The sequence below is a fragment of the Scyliorhinus canicula genome, chromosome 9 (assembly GCF_902713615.1).
Source record: "Scyliorhinus canicula chromosome 9, sScyCan1.1, whole genome shotgun sequence".
Lineage (NCBI taxonomy): Eukaryota > Metazoa > Chordata > Chondrichthyes > Carcharhiniformes > Scyliorhinidae > Scyliorhinus > Scyliorhinus canicula.
In genome coordinates, this window is record NC_052154.1 from 129957908 (window position 1) to 129971364 (window position 13457).

A 13457-nucleotide genomic window follows, 5' to 3' on the forward strand; every position below is an offset into this window, starting at 1 on the left:
CGATTCCCCGCTGGGTCACTGTCTGTACGGAGTCTGCCCTTTCTCCCCGTGTCTACGTGGGTTTCCTCCGGGTGCTCCGGTTTCTTCCCACAGTCCAAAGACGTGCAGGTTAGGTGGATTGGCCATGATAAATTGCCATTAGCGACCAAAAAAGTTAGGAGGGGTTATTGGGTTACGGGGATAGGGTGGAAGTGAAGGCTTAAATGGGTCGGTGCAGACTCGATGGGCCGAATGGCCTCCTTCTGCCCTGTATGTTCTATATTCTATTGCGGATGCTGGCAATCAGGGAAAAAAGTATTTTCTGTTTTAATTTCAGAATTCCAACACCCACATTTTTTGCTCGTGTGCCCCATAAAATGTACTCCTTACCCATTAGATATAGAAAGAAACACACACCAAAGATAACTATGATAAACAGTTTCTGAAGCTACAGCCCTGATGATCACACAAGTATACACAGGGACACTCGGACTGGCACAGTGCAGGGCTACACATATCCATGGCAGCAGTCTCCACACAAAGAATTGAACTCACACAGACTCACTGTCCGCAGCAACTGTTTCGCTCTCCCAGGCTCAGGCTGTCTCATACACCAAAGCAAATGCTAAATTCAAACTGTGACCATTAACGCAGTCCCGATCGAAACGTTTCACCCTCCCCTCACATCGCCACCCACCGGCTAGGAGTCCATTCGCACCCACGGGCTTGGAGTCAATAAACACCCTCCCTTTACAACGCCACCCACCGTCTGGGAGTCAATTAACACCCTGCCCTGACAAAGCCATCCACCGGCTGGGAGTCAATAACACCCTCACCTCCCATCGGCTGGGAGTCACACCTTCCCATCACCATCCATTGGTTGGGAGTTAATCCACACCCTCCCCTCACACCGCCAGCCCCTGGCTAAGTCAATTCACAACTTGCTCTCACAGTGACATCCATCCCTCGACCCACCCGCCCGACACAGGTCGGCAAATTGCATCCTCCCGTCAGAGCGCCGACACCCGCCCTCAGAAACACCGGCTGAGAGTCCTATTCAGAACCTCCTCACACAGCGACATCTCCCGACAGGTTGGCTACTTGCACCGTCCCCTCAGCCGCACCACCAGGCTCGACGTTGCAGTTATTTTATTCCTCCATCATGCGTCTGGTTGTTCTCAGGTCACGATTGTTGGTGCCATAAATATCTCCATTCTGGCTAATTATTTCTTGGATGCAAACTGTGGAGACTGCAATGCTTTGTTTCGCTCAAAGCACAGCAAGGTAGCAAGTCATCGCAAAGCAAACCAGATCCACATAATTGCCGCCTGACAAATATTGTACACGTTTGCCTGCCGAGCTTGCCCAAGGCAACTCTCCTAGTAAAACCTATTCTTAATTTAACTATAAATCTACATTACATAAAGCTGAATGCAGTTTAATGTGTTATGTACTCTGCGATAACACAGGCTTCAACTGGATGCAGCTTTGACCAAAAGATACTCCAGACTTTGAAGTGAGTTCAATACGATTTATTGAACCATTAGCACTGTTCTCTATGAGTTCGACGCTCCTGCTATAGTAACGCAGTCTAACTAACCAGTCTGCTCTAAGCCATGTGGTGGGTGTGATGCTTCTGATCTGCCCCTGTCCTCTCTAAGTGTCACCTGTGGAAAGAGGCAGGTCGGCTACGCCCAGAGTATGTGGGGGTGGGGGGGGGGGGGGGCAGTATTGTACAACCCTCTATACATGGGTTGTGCAATGCTGCCCCCCACAGCAGTGTCACCCCTGGGCATCCCACCCATTGGTCATGTCCCACTCTATGTGCTCATCAGCTGCATGTCATGACATTTCCAGTGCTCCCTCTAGTGTTTACTTAGTTGTAGTGTATTTACATTAACCCCTTGTGTATTTACAGTGATCCACAAAACCACAGCCCCCCTTTTTTATGTTACATATTTTCTGTACTTTGTTAAAGAAAATTGAACAAAATAGGTAGATAAGTGATAACATGTACAAGTTATTATGACAGTGATGATTATACAATACCAAATAATATGTATGAGTCTAAAGTTCATGAATTTATACAGTCGAGTGGCTTTCTTTTTCTGTTATTGAAGTGTCGATGTTGATGTTGTCATTTCCTTGTGAACGCCATCAGTGTCCTTGCGCTTCAGGAACCAAGAAGTCATCAGTAGGTGTTCAAATGGTCGAATCACTTAGTTATCTTATTTGGACTCTTTTTTCGATGCTTATGATAGCGATTCTTGATGTCATCTTTCCTGTCTGACCTAGACTGGTGTCTGTTTTCAGTATTGATGTTGCATGTCAGCTGCCTCGAAAGCTGGTCTGCTTGTTTGTAGTGGAGCAAACATGAATTCGTAAGAGGCGTTGTCATGCCATGGTATGTCTGTACACTTGCCATTGTCTTGAACTGTGCTGTCACAGTGTCCTACATTTGCAGAGTTATTGGTTTTGCCGTGCTTGAACTGTGCTGTCACAGTGTCCTACATTTGCAGAGTTGTTGGTTTTGCCGTGCTTGTTGATATTGGTGTGTTTGGTACGCTTCTTATTGTTGTCGGTGTTGTTTTTGTAGGTTTAGTTGTGCTTGTTGCTCTCAATGACCACCCCAAGTGGATAATGCGAGTCTTTCACAAAGTTACTTGTGTCAGTGTCCTTTCTGGTATCTGCTGTTTCATTGACATCTTTGATTCCTCAGTGCTCCCCGTCTGGAGTTACTCCGGTTCACTTGAATCATCTTTGGCTTGTCGATGCTCCCTGTCTGGAGTCCGTTCTGGTTCACCTGAATCACCTTTGGTTTCTTGATGGTCCTCTGTCAGAGTCATTTCAGGTTCACTTGAATCATCTTTGGTTTCTTGATGCTCCTCGTCTGGAGTCAGAATGTTCAAGATTTCATTTTCTTGTGGAGAGGCTCGAGTGGATGAGGTTTGAATTAACGTGGTGTCACTGGAGTCACTAGTAGCCTCACTTTGATTGTTGAGTGCCTCTGTACATACTAGCTGAGATCTGTCACGCTCGCTGAGATGTCACACAGCTTGTATGGGAATTGTGAAGCCTTTGTCACTTGTCGCGCATACAGTTGGTAGACCTTCAATGTCTTCTTCTTGGTTAGATGAGCTGGGTAGACTGTCAGAGTCTTCTTCTGGTGGCTCAAATAATCTGGGTAGACTGTCATAGTCTTTTTGTTGTTCCCCCTAGCGTGGTAGACTGTCATAGTCGTCTTGTTGTGCACTTGAGCATGGCAGACTTGTATCGTCTGCTGCTGGTTGCTCAGATAAGGTTGCTAGATCTTCATGGTCTTATTCATGCAAGGACTGCGCTCTGGAGTCTTGCTTTGCTTCCATCGTAGAGTCTGTCAACAAGCTCGCTGTGGAGGTTTGTATCGCTCTCTCTGTGGAGTCTGGCATCGTTCCCTGTGTGGAGTTGTGCAGTGGTCGTGCTGTGGTGTCAATCTGTGCGCTTTCAACGGAGTTTTGCAGTGGTCTCGCTGTGGAGTCTGTCATCGCTTTCTGTGCGGAGTTGGGGGCTCTTCATGGTGCGTGGACCACTCTCTTGGCGTCAGGCCGCTCTCTGTGGGCCTGTACCGCTCTCTGTCTCTTGGCGTCGGGCCGCAGCAGAATCCTCTACTCATGGGTCGGGATGTCGTCTATGCTGGGCTGAGGATCCTCAAATCTGAAGAACTCATCCATGACTGTGTCGGATGCTTCAATGTACAACACATCTCGTTGCGGTTCAGATTTGGTACTGAGGTCGCCACGTCCAATGATGAAATCATCGTCTAAGTCGTAGTCTTCAAGGATTAAATCATCTCTTAGGGTGGTGCTAACCTCCTGTTGCAGAGTTCTGTGGAGGTTACTTTCAGCTACTGGTCGAAGTTCAGGCATTGTGCTGTCGTTCCAGGTGAAAGAATTGTGTTTTCTGGCTTTAAATTTTTTTTCCACTATTTTCAGATATTTTCCCTTTAAGTGGGCGTGGTCCAGGGCCTCTGACATCATGACACTTGTGATGTAGAGCGTAGGAAAGGACTGCGCATGCGCAAATCGCTTTTCCTTCACTGTGCGCTTTGCGCAACTGAGCATGCACGGCTTCTCGTGCATGCGCAAAACACAGTTTTGCCGGTTCGCGTCTTCTCGGGAACTGCGCATGAGCGGCTCCTTGCGCAACATGGCTGCCAATCAAAATTGCCATTTGCTTCTGTTGCAAGACTACCTTTGCCTCATGGTGAGTATATGCGCCAGTTTTACTGATTTATTTTGTGTTTACCTCGCAGTAGTTTTCAAACTTGTCCAGGACTGTCTGGAAGTCTCTCTTGTCCTGCCCTTTGGAGTACTTGAAGATTTCTGTTACACTTTGACCCGCAATGGTGAGTAGAAGATCTATCTTCTCAGCATCGGTCACGCCATCTAGGTCGGATGCTACCATGTAAATCTCAAATCTCTGCTTGAATGCACGCCAGTTGGCACCGAGATTGCCGTGGTACCTGAGCTGCTGAGAAACCGGAATCTCGATCATCTTGCCTGGGTGCTGTTGCTGGTAGTCACGGATCTTGGTGAGTTGAACTATATAGATTCAACAGGCACTACTGGTACCATGTGTTTTGTACTCTGGGATAACACAGGCTGCAACGCGATGCAGCTTTGACCAAAAGATACTCCAGACTTTGAAGTAAGTTCAATGTGATTTATTGAAACATTAGCACAGTTCTCTATGAGTTTGACTCTCCTGCTAATCTTGCTATAGTAACTCAGTCTCACTAGCCAGTCTGCTCTAAGCCACATGGTGGGTGTGATGCTTCTAATCTGCCCCTGTCCTCCTCTCTAAGTGTCACCTGTGGAAAGAGACAGATCATGTGTGCCCTGTCCCTCTATACATGGGTTGTGCAATGCCCCCCCCCCCCCCGCCCATTGGTTGTGTCCAATTCTATGTGCTCATCAGCTGCACGTCTGCATGTCATGACATCTCTGGTGCGCCCTCTAGTGCTTACTTAGTTGTAGTGTATTTACAGTTATGCATATCACCACACAGTTCTCCAGACATCTGACCTAGCTTCCCCAAAGGCAATTAGTGATGGGCAACAAATGCTGCTCTGGACAGTGATTCTCTCATGCCATGAATGAAAAAACGGCTTCAAATCAAAGTTTAGACATTTTTATTCCAAAGTCCTTGACAAAGATTTTTTCTCCCCCAATAAGGAAAGTGTAACTTGTGCTTTTTGCAATTAGACTGTAGCCAGAGCAACTGGTGTTTAAAGCAAACATGGTGTCCCACCACACAAATCCAAAACACAACGACGAGATCTTGAGCCCAATGAACAGATTATCCAATCCTCCGCTTATTTTTAATTGTAAGGCACGAGTAAACTGTTACATTTCTGCACAAGTCTCTTTGGCAGTCAAGCATCAGGGAATAAATCAGCTACAGAGCAAATCACTTGAGTTAGCACTCCCAAAGCAGGATCGGAAAACTTGAATGAGTAGGTTTTTGCACATTGGAGATCAGCAGGAATCAAAGCTGTACAAAACTGGCAGCTTTTTCTCTGGAAGGTTCCATTATGCTTGCTGAGACAATAGGAAACGATCACATCGCTCCAGCATTGATTGGACAAGGGCCCTGCAACAAAAAAAAACAGGCTGTCAATCAACACAGGCCAAATAATCACATGGATTTTTTATTTATCCACTTTTTACCTATCCTTTTTGGACCGTGGGAGGAAACCACACATTTGGACCGTGGGAGGAAACCAGAGCACCCAGAGAAAACCCACAGAGACAGAGGGAGAACATGCAAATTCCACACAGTCACCTAAGGCCAGAATCAAACCCGTGTCCCTAACCACTGTGCTGCGAGAAATCCAGATCCCTTCAACTCTGCATGGCCTAATGACACACTGGAAGTACTTTAACCCACGAAAACATAGATAAACAGGTTTATCTAATCGAGGATTGGAACCCCTCTCACCTCTGTCTTTTCTCTGCAATTCTTAGGATGTCACATACTCTGCCAAATCTCTCAGACATGTTCCCATGCAGGCCTCTGTCCTGTAACACTGAGAGTGCTCGATCTGGGCCAACCGTCTTTGCAAGGAGAAGAGCTACATTCTCCAGGTTTATACCACTTGAACAATCAGAGTCACCACTGACAATGCTGTCTCCATTCTGCATAGCGGGAGAACGAGTGATGTCACAGTGATTCCGAACCAGCTCCAGAACAAAATTCCACTCTTCCAGGGTCTCAGGCATCAGACCTAAACAAGAGAACCATGACTTTAAAAATTTTCCCAGAATCGCTTCAGTTAGTTGATATTGGAATAGGACAGCACAAGAGCCATAATCTCTTCAGCCTGTTACACAAGACAGTTCATGCAGGTTTATTCAAAGACAATATACTCTGGGCAGACAGATGGAGTCTGTCCAGATACTCAAAACAGAGCACTGTACTAGGATTGCGAGCAAAGCCAAGCAGCCACATTTCAGCACTTCATTCACCTCTCACCTCTGAGTCACAAGGTTCCTGGTTCAAATCCTATTCCAGGACTGAGCATAAAAATGAAGCCTGACACTCCAGTGCAGGACCAAGCAAGGCTGTAGCAGATGGACAACATTGGCAGAGATGTCTTTCATATGAGACGTTAAACCAAGGCACCATCTGCCTGATGAATGTGAAAGAGCCCATGCTACTAATTCCAAACACAGCAGTGGGGTTCCTGCCATTGTCTGGGCCAATATCCATCCCTCAATCAACATCGTGAAAACTAATCATCAGGTCATTGTCACATTGCTATGTGTGAGAGCTTACTTTGTGCACATTTTAACTGTCTTTTACCATTTCTTTCTCACTTGCATCTTATCCACATTTTCTTACCCTTTCTCCCCTTTGCTTCCCCTTCCCCTCCCCCCATCTACTTCTGTCACATTTACCATCTGATGTTAGTTTTTCTGCTGTTTGGCCTTTCACACCTTTTGTTCTCTCTGGGACTGCCATTAGCACTCTTTCCCCGTGGTTTCTGTGGCTACTCGTACCCCGTTTCCCTGGGTTTCTGTGGCTATGACTCATCTTTCATTCTCACTCCACAGTATAAATATTTCCCACTTTCTCTGTCTATTAGCTTTGACAAAGGGTCATCGGACTCGAAACGTTAACTCTTTTCTCTCCCTACAGATGCTGCCAGACTTGCTGAGATTTTCCAGCATTTTCTCTTTCGTTTCAGATTCCAGCATCCGTAGTAATTTGCTTTTATAAAGCATTATATAAGTCTTTTTTATTAGTTTTCTCTCTACTGTCTGGCTTCATTGCCTGATTAGAACTCGTAAATGATAACAAAGCTGGGTATCTCTCAGATCTGCTTCAGCCTTGAATGGTACAGCAAATCTGCTGGGGAACCTGTGAATATCCAAAATCCTCAACGATTGATAAAGAAGTTTGTTGAAATGGAAATACTTTGGGGAATGTATTTAAAGATACAAACTCATAAAGAAAATCAAAGCAATTTGATTAGAGAGTGAAATACGAACCATTCTGTTCATCAAATAGGCTGACATCATCCAGGTAAATAATAACAGTGAAAGCTTCAATTCTGCAGCCCAGCTGCCGACACAGAGACAAGTAAGCAGGCCAGAACCTGTGAATGTAAAGAAGCTCACATTAAAATACCAGCCACTTTACAGTGCTGGAATAAGCTGCTTGTAAAAGTGCAGAATGTGCCTACATTTCCCAAAATTAAACAAAAATCACTTCTAGCCACTTAGCTTTTCAACTTAATATTCGCACTTTATTTCCATCCACTGTCCCACTGCGTGTTACCCATCTCTCTTGACTGATTCCTCCTCCTTTGCCTTTCCCAACACGTGTCTTCCTCCCCTTACTTATCCTGCAACCCCAACCTGTCTGCTCTACCACCGCTCACACTTACTGATTCTGCTTTCTTCCTTTTACACAGCCTATTCCATCTCCCCATCACCCCCCCCCCCCCCCCCCCCCCCCCACCCCATCACCACACTTCCTCTTTCTGTTACTCACCATGGAACGCATCCTGTTCTCTCCAATACCCTTCCCTTGCACTTCCACACTTCCCTCCATTACCCAACTACAGTACTCTCGGTGCTTCCCCTCAATGCACACCCTAGGGTACTCCTGACTTGCTACTTATACTTGGAGTTGAGTCTGAAAGTATTTACATAGTTCAGAAGCTGCGTATGATGTAAAATGACGACACTGGTGTTCAGGATTACCACTCTCAATCTGCCGACATCAGCTTGGGTGACGCTGCAGCTGAAGAATGACTCTGATGAGACTTATCCACATCTCCAAGCCATCAGCCATCTGTTCTCCAATGCACTGTGAATGACCTGTATTTATGGCCTGTTGCAGTTCTCATTTCCTTTATCCCGTAATGGTCAGCAAGATCTAACTCATCACATTTTGGATTACCTTCCTTTCTTTACGATCAATTAACAGCTTGTGACATTTGCACATGATCCCTTCTCACAGGATGCAACAAACTTTGACTATCGCTCTCAAAGTGCTGCTTCCTGAAGGACGCAGCTTCAGAGATACAGATTTTCAGTACTTCAGACAATTAGTGATTCTTTACCCAAGCCTGGACTGTGAGAGTGTTATGGGACAATTCAGCAGCTTCAACATTACAGGTGCCATCCACACCCATGTTCCAGTAGGATAATGATATGGAAAGTACACAGAAATGATGGTCAGGAAAAAACCCCATTGGTCCATTGAGAGCAGGGATCTTTTATTTTTTTCTGATCTAATCCAGGGCACAAATTAGGCACAATGATGGACAGTACGGTAGCACACGTGATTAGCACAGTTGCTTCACAGCTCCAGGGTCCCAGATTCACCGGGTCACTGTCAGTGCGGAGTCTGCACATTCTCCCCGTGTCTGCATGGGTTTCCTCCGGGTGCTCCGGTTTCCTCCCACAGTCCAAAGATGTGCAGGTTAGGTGGATTGGCCATGATAAATTGCCCTTAGTGACAAAAATAGATTAGGAGGGGTTATTGGGTTACGGGGGATAGGGTGGAAGTGAGGGCTTAAGTAGGTCGGTGCAGACTCGATAGGCCAAATGGCCTCCTTCTGCACTGTATGTTCTATGTTCAAAGCTAATTATAGTGCTCCGTAGAGATAGGCCAGTTCAGCATAAGACTGGAACTCTCTGACCCGTACAATTTAGTATTACCCAGAGCACCACGTAAACCAATTAAATCATTCTCACTCTTGTATGAGCAGAGATACAGCAGCACAGTACAGGGGGTGAACTTACCCATAGGAATGACAGATGTCTAACATTTTCTTTTTTGTTTCAAGATCTCCTAGAAGCTGAGTAAAGTAACTGATCAGTTGAGCGTAGCCCCAAGTAAATCGATGGGAGTGAGGCCTGAGGAGTACATCCACAACAGCAATTATTTAAACTTCAAATGCATTGTTAGTTTGGATTTTCCATTCTCCTATTTTTATTTACTCGGCACAGTGGTAGCGCCCTCGTCTCTTGCGTAAGAAGTTGTGAGCTTATGTCCCACTCTAGGGATTTGAGCACAAAACCCAGTCTGACACTCCAGGGAGTGCTGCTCTGTCAGGCACAGTCTTTCAGATGAGACGTTAAATGGTTTCTCAGGTGGACATATAACATCCCAAGACACTTTTTTAATGTCTATTTATTGGAATTTTCAATTTTTAATAACAAATTTGCATCAAACAAACGAAAGCAGAAAGATAGCTATAAATATCGATGTACAGTCAAAACAATAATCATTCATAATTGGGAACAAATAAGACCCGATCAATCAGGGAGAAAATCCCCACGGATTAATGATCTGTCTGCATCCAAACAGGATACAGGCACCATTCTCGGCGAACATGTCACCCAGAGCTTCAAAACAAAATGACAAAAGAAGAAAACAATATCCTGAGAACCCCAGTGTTAAGGGGAATCAACTAATCTAGCAACGCAATTTAAACTTGTCTCCAGGTTCAGACTGGAGCAGACAGACATCCTGGGCCGGATTCTCTGTTTCAGAGTCTAAGTGCAGGCGCTAACGGAGAATCCGTGGGCTTTCGGCGCCACACCTGCAAGATTCGGCTACAGGTGAGGTGCTAGCACCGGCGCCACGTAGAAAACCATCAAAACCCACGAAAAACAGTGCACACACGGGGTGCGATTTCGGCGTCGGGAGCCATTCCTCGGCCAATAAAACAAACAAACAAACATACAAACACACACATCAGGACCAATCAGAAGAAGAAAGGATTCGGCCACCCAAAAGCCAACGTAGATCTGTATCTGAGTGCCCATGAGATCAAGGCTCACCATCCAACACCATCACAAACAGCTCTCACAGACACAAGTACTAAGAGAGAAGTAGAAACAATGCCCCCAAAACCTCTCAAAGTCAGAAGAGGGGTGAAGAAGAGCAACAGGAACCGTCAGAACCAACCCCTCGGTCCACAAACAACGTCTGAAGATATTACTACTAGATGAGAACCGGTCAACTTTCTGCCAAGTTCCAACGCAAGACGAAAAGAATAAGAATAACTGCTGGACACAGCCTTCAGACCCTTCCCCAGACTGCACATCTCCGGATGTGGACCCATCCATACCAGACTCTCCCAAGGGAAACACCCCCATCCAAGGAGAAACATGACACGAACCGCGGTGCTGAGTCTGGCCCAGTCCAGCACCGTCACAAAGAAAAAAGATCAGTGAACTGGGTCCAAGCACTCCCGTGACACAACAGTACTTGCACCCTCCTCCAAAGGTAAGCCAATTCGATCACGTACAGGATACCACCTCTGCTCTCCCACATAAACCATCCAATACACATATGAACAACAGAACCAACACCCCATGTCCCAACAGGGGAAGAGAATAAAAAAGAAACCCTCTTGGGAGGGACCACCTACCACTAAATAAAGGATATTCGGACTGTCCTCACTCATAGGAGCTCTGACAGTAGTTAGAACAGTCAAAGAGGGAGATCCACATGAGGAGAAACAACCGACTCCCCATTAAAGGGGAGTCCAACAAACCCTGGTCCTCAACAGGATAATACACAATTCACCTGGGCCTGAAGAAGAAAAGGCGCAGCCCAAAATAAAATTTAAAAAACACTGACTATGGGGGACCTTCCTCCAACTTAGTGAGGACAGAACTAACTTTACCACCCACACCCTCACCCCTGCTCATCCTTCCCCCAAGGATATATTAGGATAAAGAAATGGTGCACAAATCACAAAATCAATACTCTGCTTAACATGATAAAACCTTATTAAATCAGGATAACCAAAGGTGCAGGACATCACACCCAAAATATTCACTTCCTTGTAAATATATGCATTGACAACATGAACAGGCAACAGCATGATTATCAGGGAACAAAGTCCAGGATGACAACTGAGGAACAAAGCATTCATCAGGATAAAGACCACTCCTCTGGCCTACGAAGAAAGTAAGTGTCCAGGATAAAGCAGGATCTGAAACGGAGAGCACTCTTACGGATCTTCTCAGGATTTCAATGATCAGAACATGAAACTCATTACTTCCAACATAGAACAATACAGCGCAGTACAGGCCCTTCGGCCCACGATGTTGCACCGACATGGGAAGTCAAAAACTAAAGGCCATCTAACCTACACTATGCCCTTATCATCCATATGCTTATCCAATAAACTTTTAAATGCCCTCAATGTTGGCGAGGTCACTACTGTTGCAGGTAGGGCATTCCACGGCCTCACCACTCTTTGCGTAAAAAACCTACCTCTGACGTCTGTCCTATATCTATTACCCCTCAATTTAAGGCTATGTCCCCTCGTGCTAGCCAACTCCATCCACGGGAGAAGGCTCTCACTGTCCACCCTATCTAACCCTCTGATCATTTTGTATGCCTCTATTAAGTCACCTCTTAACCTCTTCTCTCTAACGAGAACAACCTCAAGTCCATCAGCCTTTCCTCATAAGATTTTCCCTCCATACCAGGCAACATCCTGGTAAATCTCCTCTGCACCCGTTCCAAAGCTTCCACGTCCTTCCTATTTTGAGGCGACCAGAACTGTACGCAATACTCCAAATGCGGCCGTACCAGAGTTTTGTACAGCTGCAACATGACCTCATGGCTCCGGAACTCAATCCCTCTACCAATAAAGGCCAACACACCATAGGCCTTCTTCACAACCCTATCAACCTGGGTGGCAACTTTCAGGGATCTATGTACATGGACACCGAGATCCCTCTGCTCATCCACACTGCCAAGAATTTTACCATTAGCCAAATATTCCGCATTCCTGTTTTTCTTTCCAAAGTGAATCACCTCACACTTCTCTACATTAAACTCCATTTGCCACCTCTCAGCCCAGCTCTGCAGCTTATCTATGTCCCTCTGTAACCTGCAACATCCTTCCACACTGTCTACAACTCCACCGACTTTAGTGTCGTCTGCAAATTTACTCACCCAACCTTCTGTGCCATCCTCTAGGTCATTTATAAAAATGACAAACAGCAACGGCCCCAGAACAGATCCTTGTGGTACGCCACTCGTAACTGAACTCCATTCTGAACATTTGCCATCAACCACCACCCTCTGTCTTCTTTCAACTAGCCAATTTCTGATCCACATCTCTAAATCACCCTCGATCCCCAGCCTCCGTATTTTCTGCAATAGCCGACCGTGGGGAACCTTATCAAATGCTTTACTGAAATCCATATACACCACATCAACTGCTCTACCCTCGTCTACCTGTTCAGTCACCTTCTCAAAGAACTCGATAAGGTTTGTGAGGCATGGCCTACCTTTCACAAAACCATGCTGACTATCCCTAATCATATTATTCCTATCTAGATGATTATAAATCGTATCTTTTATAATCCTCTCCAAGACTTTACCCACAACAGACGTGAGGCTCACAGGCCTATAGTTACCGGGGTTATCTCTACTCCCCTTCTTGAACAAAGGGACCACATTTGCTACCCTCCAATCCTCTGGCACTATTCCTGTAGCCAATGATGACATAAAAATCAAAGCCAAAGGCTCAGCAATCTCTTCCCTGGCTTCCCAGAGAATCCTAGGATAAATCCCATCAGGCCCCGGGGACTTATCTATTTTCACCGTGTCCAGAATTGCCAACACTTCTTCCCTACGCACCTCAATGCCATCTATTCTAATAGCCTGGGTCTCAGCATTCTCCTCCACAACATTATCTTTTTCCTGAGTGAATACTGACGAAAAGTATTCATTTAGTATCTCGCTTATCTCCTCAGCCTCCACACACAACTTCCCACCACTGTCCTTGACTGGCCCTACTCTTACCCTAGTCATTCTTTTATTCCTGACATACCTATAGAAAGCTTTTGGGTTTTCCTTGATCCTACCTGCCAAAGACTTCTCATGTCCCCTCCTTGCTCGTCTTAGCTCTCTCTTTAGATCCTTCCTCGCTTCCTTGTAACTATCAAGCG

General features: G+C 45.8%; 2 protein-coding genes across 14 annotated transcripts in view; both read right to left on the bottom strand.

Annotated features, from left to right (window-relative positions):
* saal1 (serum amyloid A-like 1) overlaps positions 1-1034 on the bottom strand; it is a 32941-nt gene extending 31907 nt beyond the window's left edge. For 2 of the 10 annotated variants that reach the window (XM_038807571.1, XM_038807582.1), the window contains exon 1: positions 545-656. In XM_038807571.1, coding sequence (XP_038663499.1) covers positions 545-589 — 45 coding nt within the window. In that variant the 5' untranslated portion in view covers positions 590-656. The other 8 variants (XM_038807574.1, XM_038807579.1, XM_038807576.1 and 5 more) reach the window with 8 other exon arrangements.
* A 4098-nt stretch (positions 1035-5132) lies between these two features.
* hps5 (HPS5 biogenesis of lysosomal organelles complex 2 subunit 2) overlaps positions 5133-13457 on the bottom strand; it is an 84553-nt gene continuing 76228 nt past the window's right edge. For 3 of the 4 annotated variants that reach the window (XM_038807584.1, XM_038807586.1, XM_038807583.1), the window contains 4 exons: positions 9276-9389; positions 7512-7618; positions 5959-6244; positions 5133-5610 (listed from right to left, as the gene is read on the bottom strand). In XM_038807584.1, coding sequence (XP_038663512.1) covers positions 5550-5610; positions 5959-6244; positions 7512-7618; positions 9276-9389 — 568 coding nt within the window. In that variant the 3' untranslated portion in view covers positions 5133-5549. The remainder of the gene's footprint in view (positions 5611-5958; positions 6245-7511; positions 7619-9275; positions 9390-13457) is intronic. The other variant, XM_038807585.1, reaches the window with a different exon arrangement.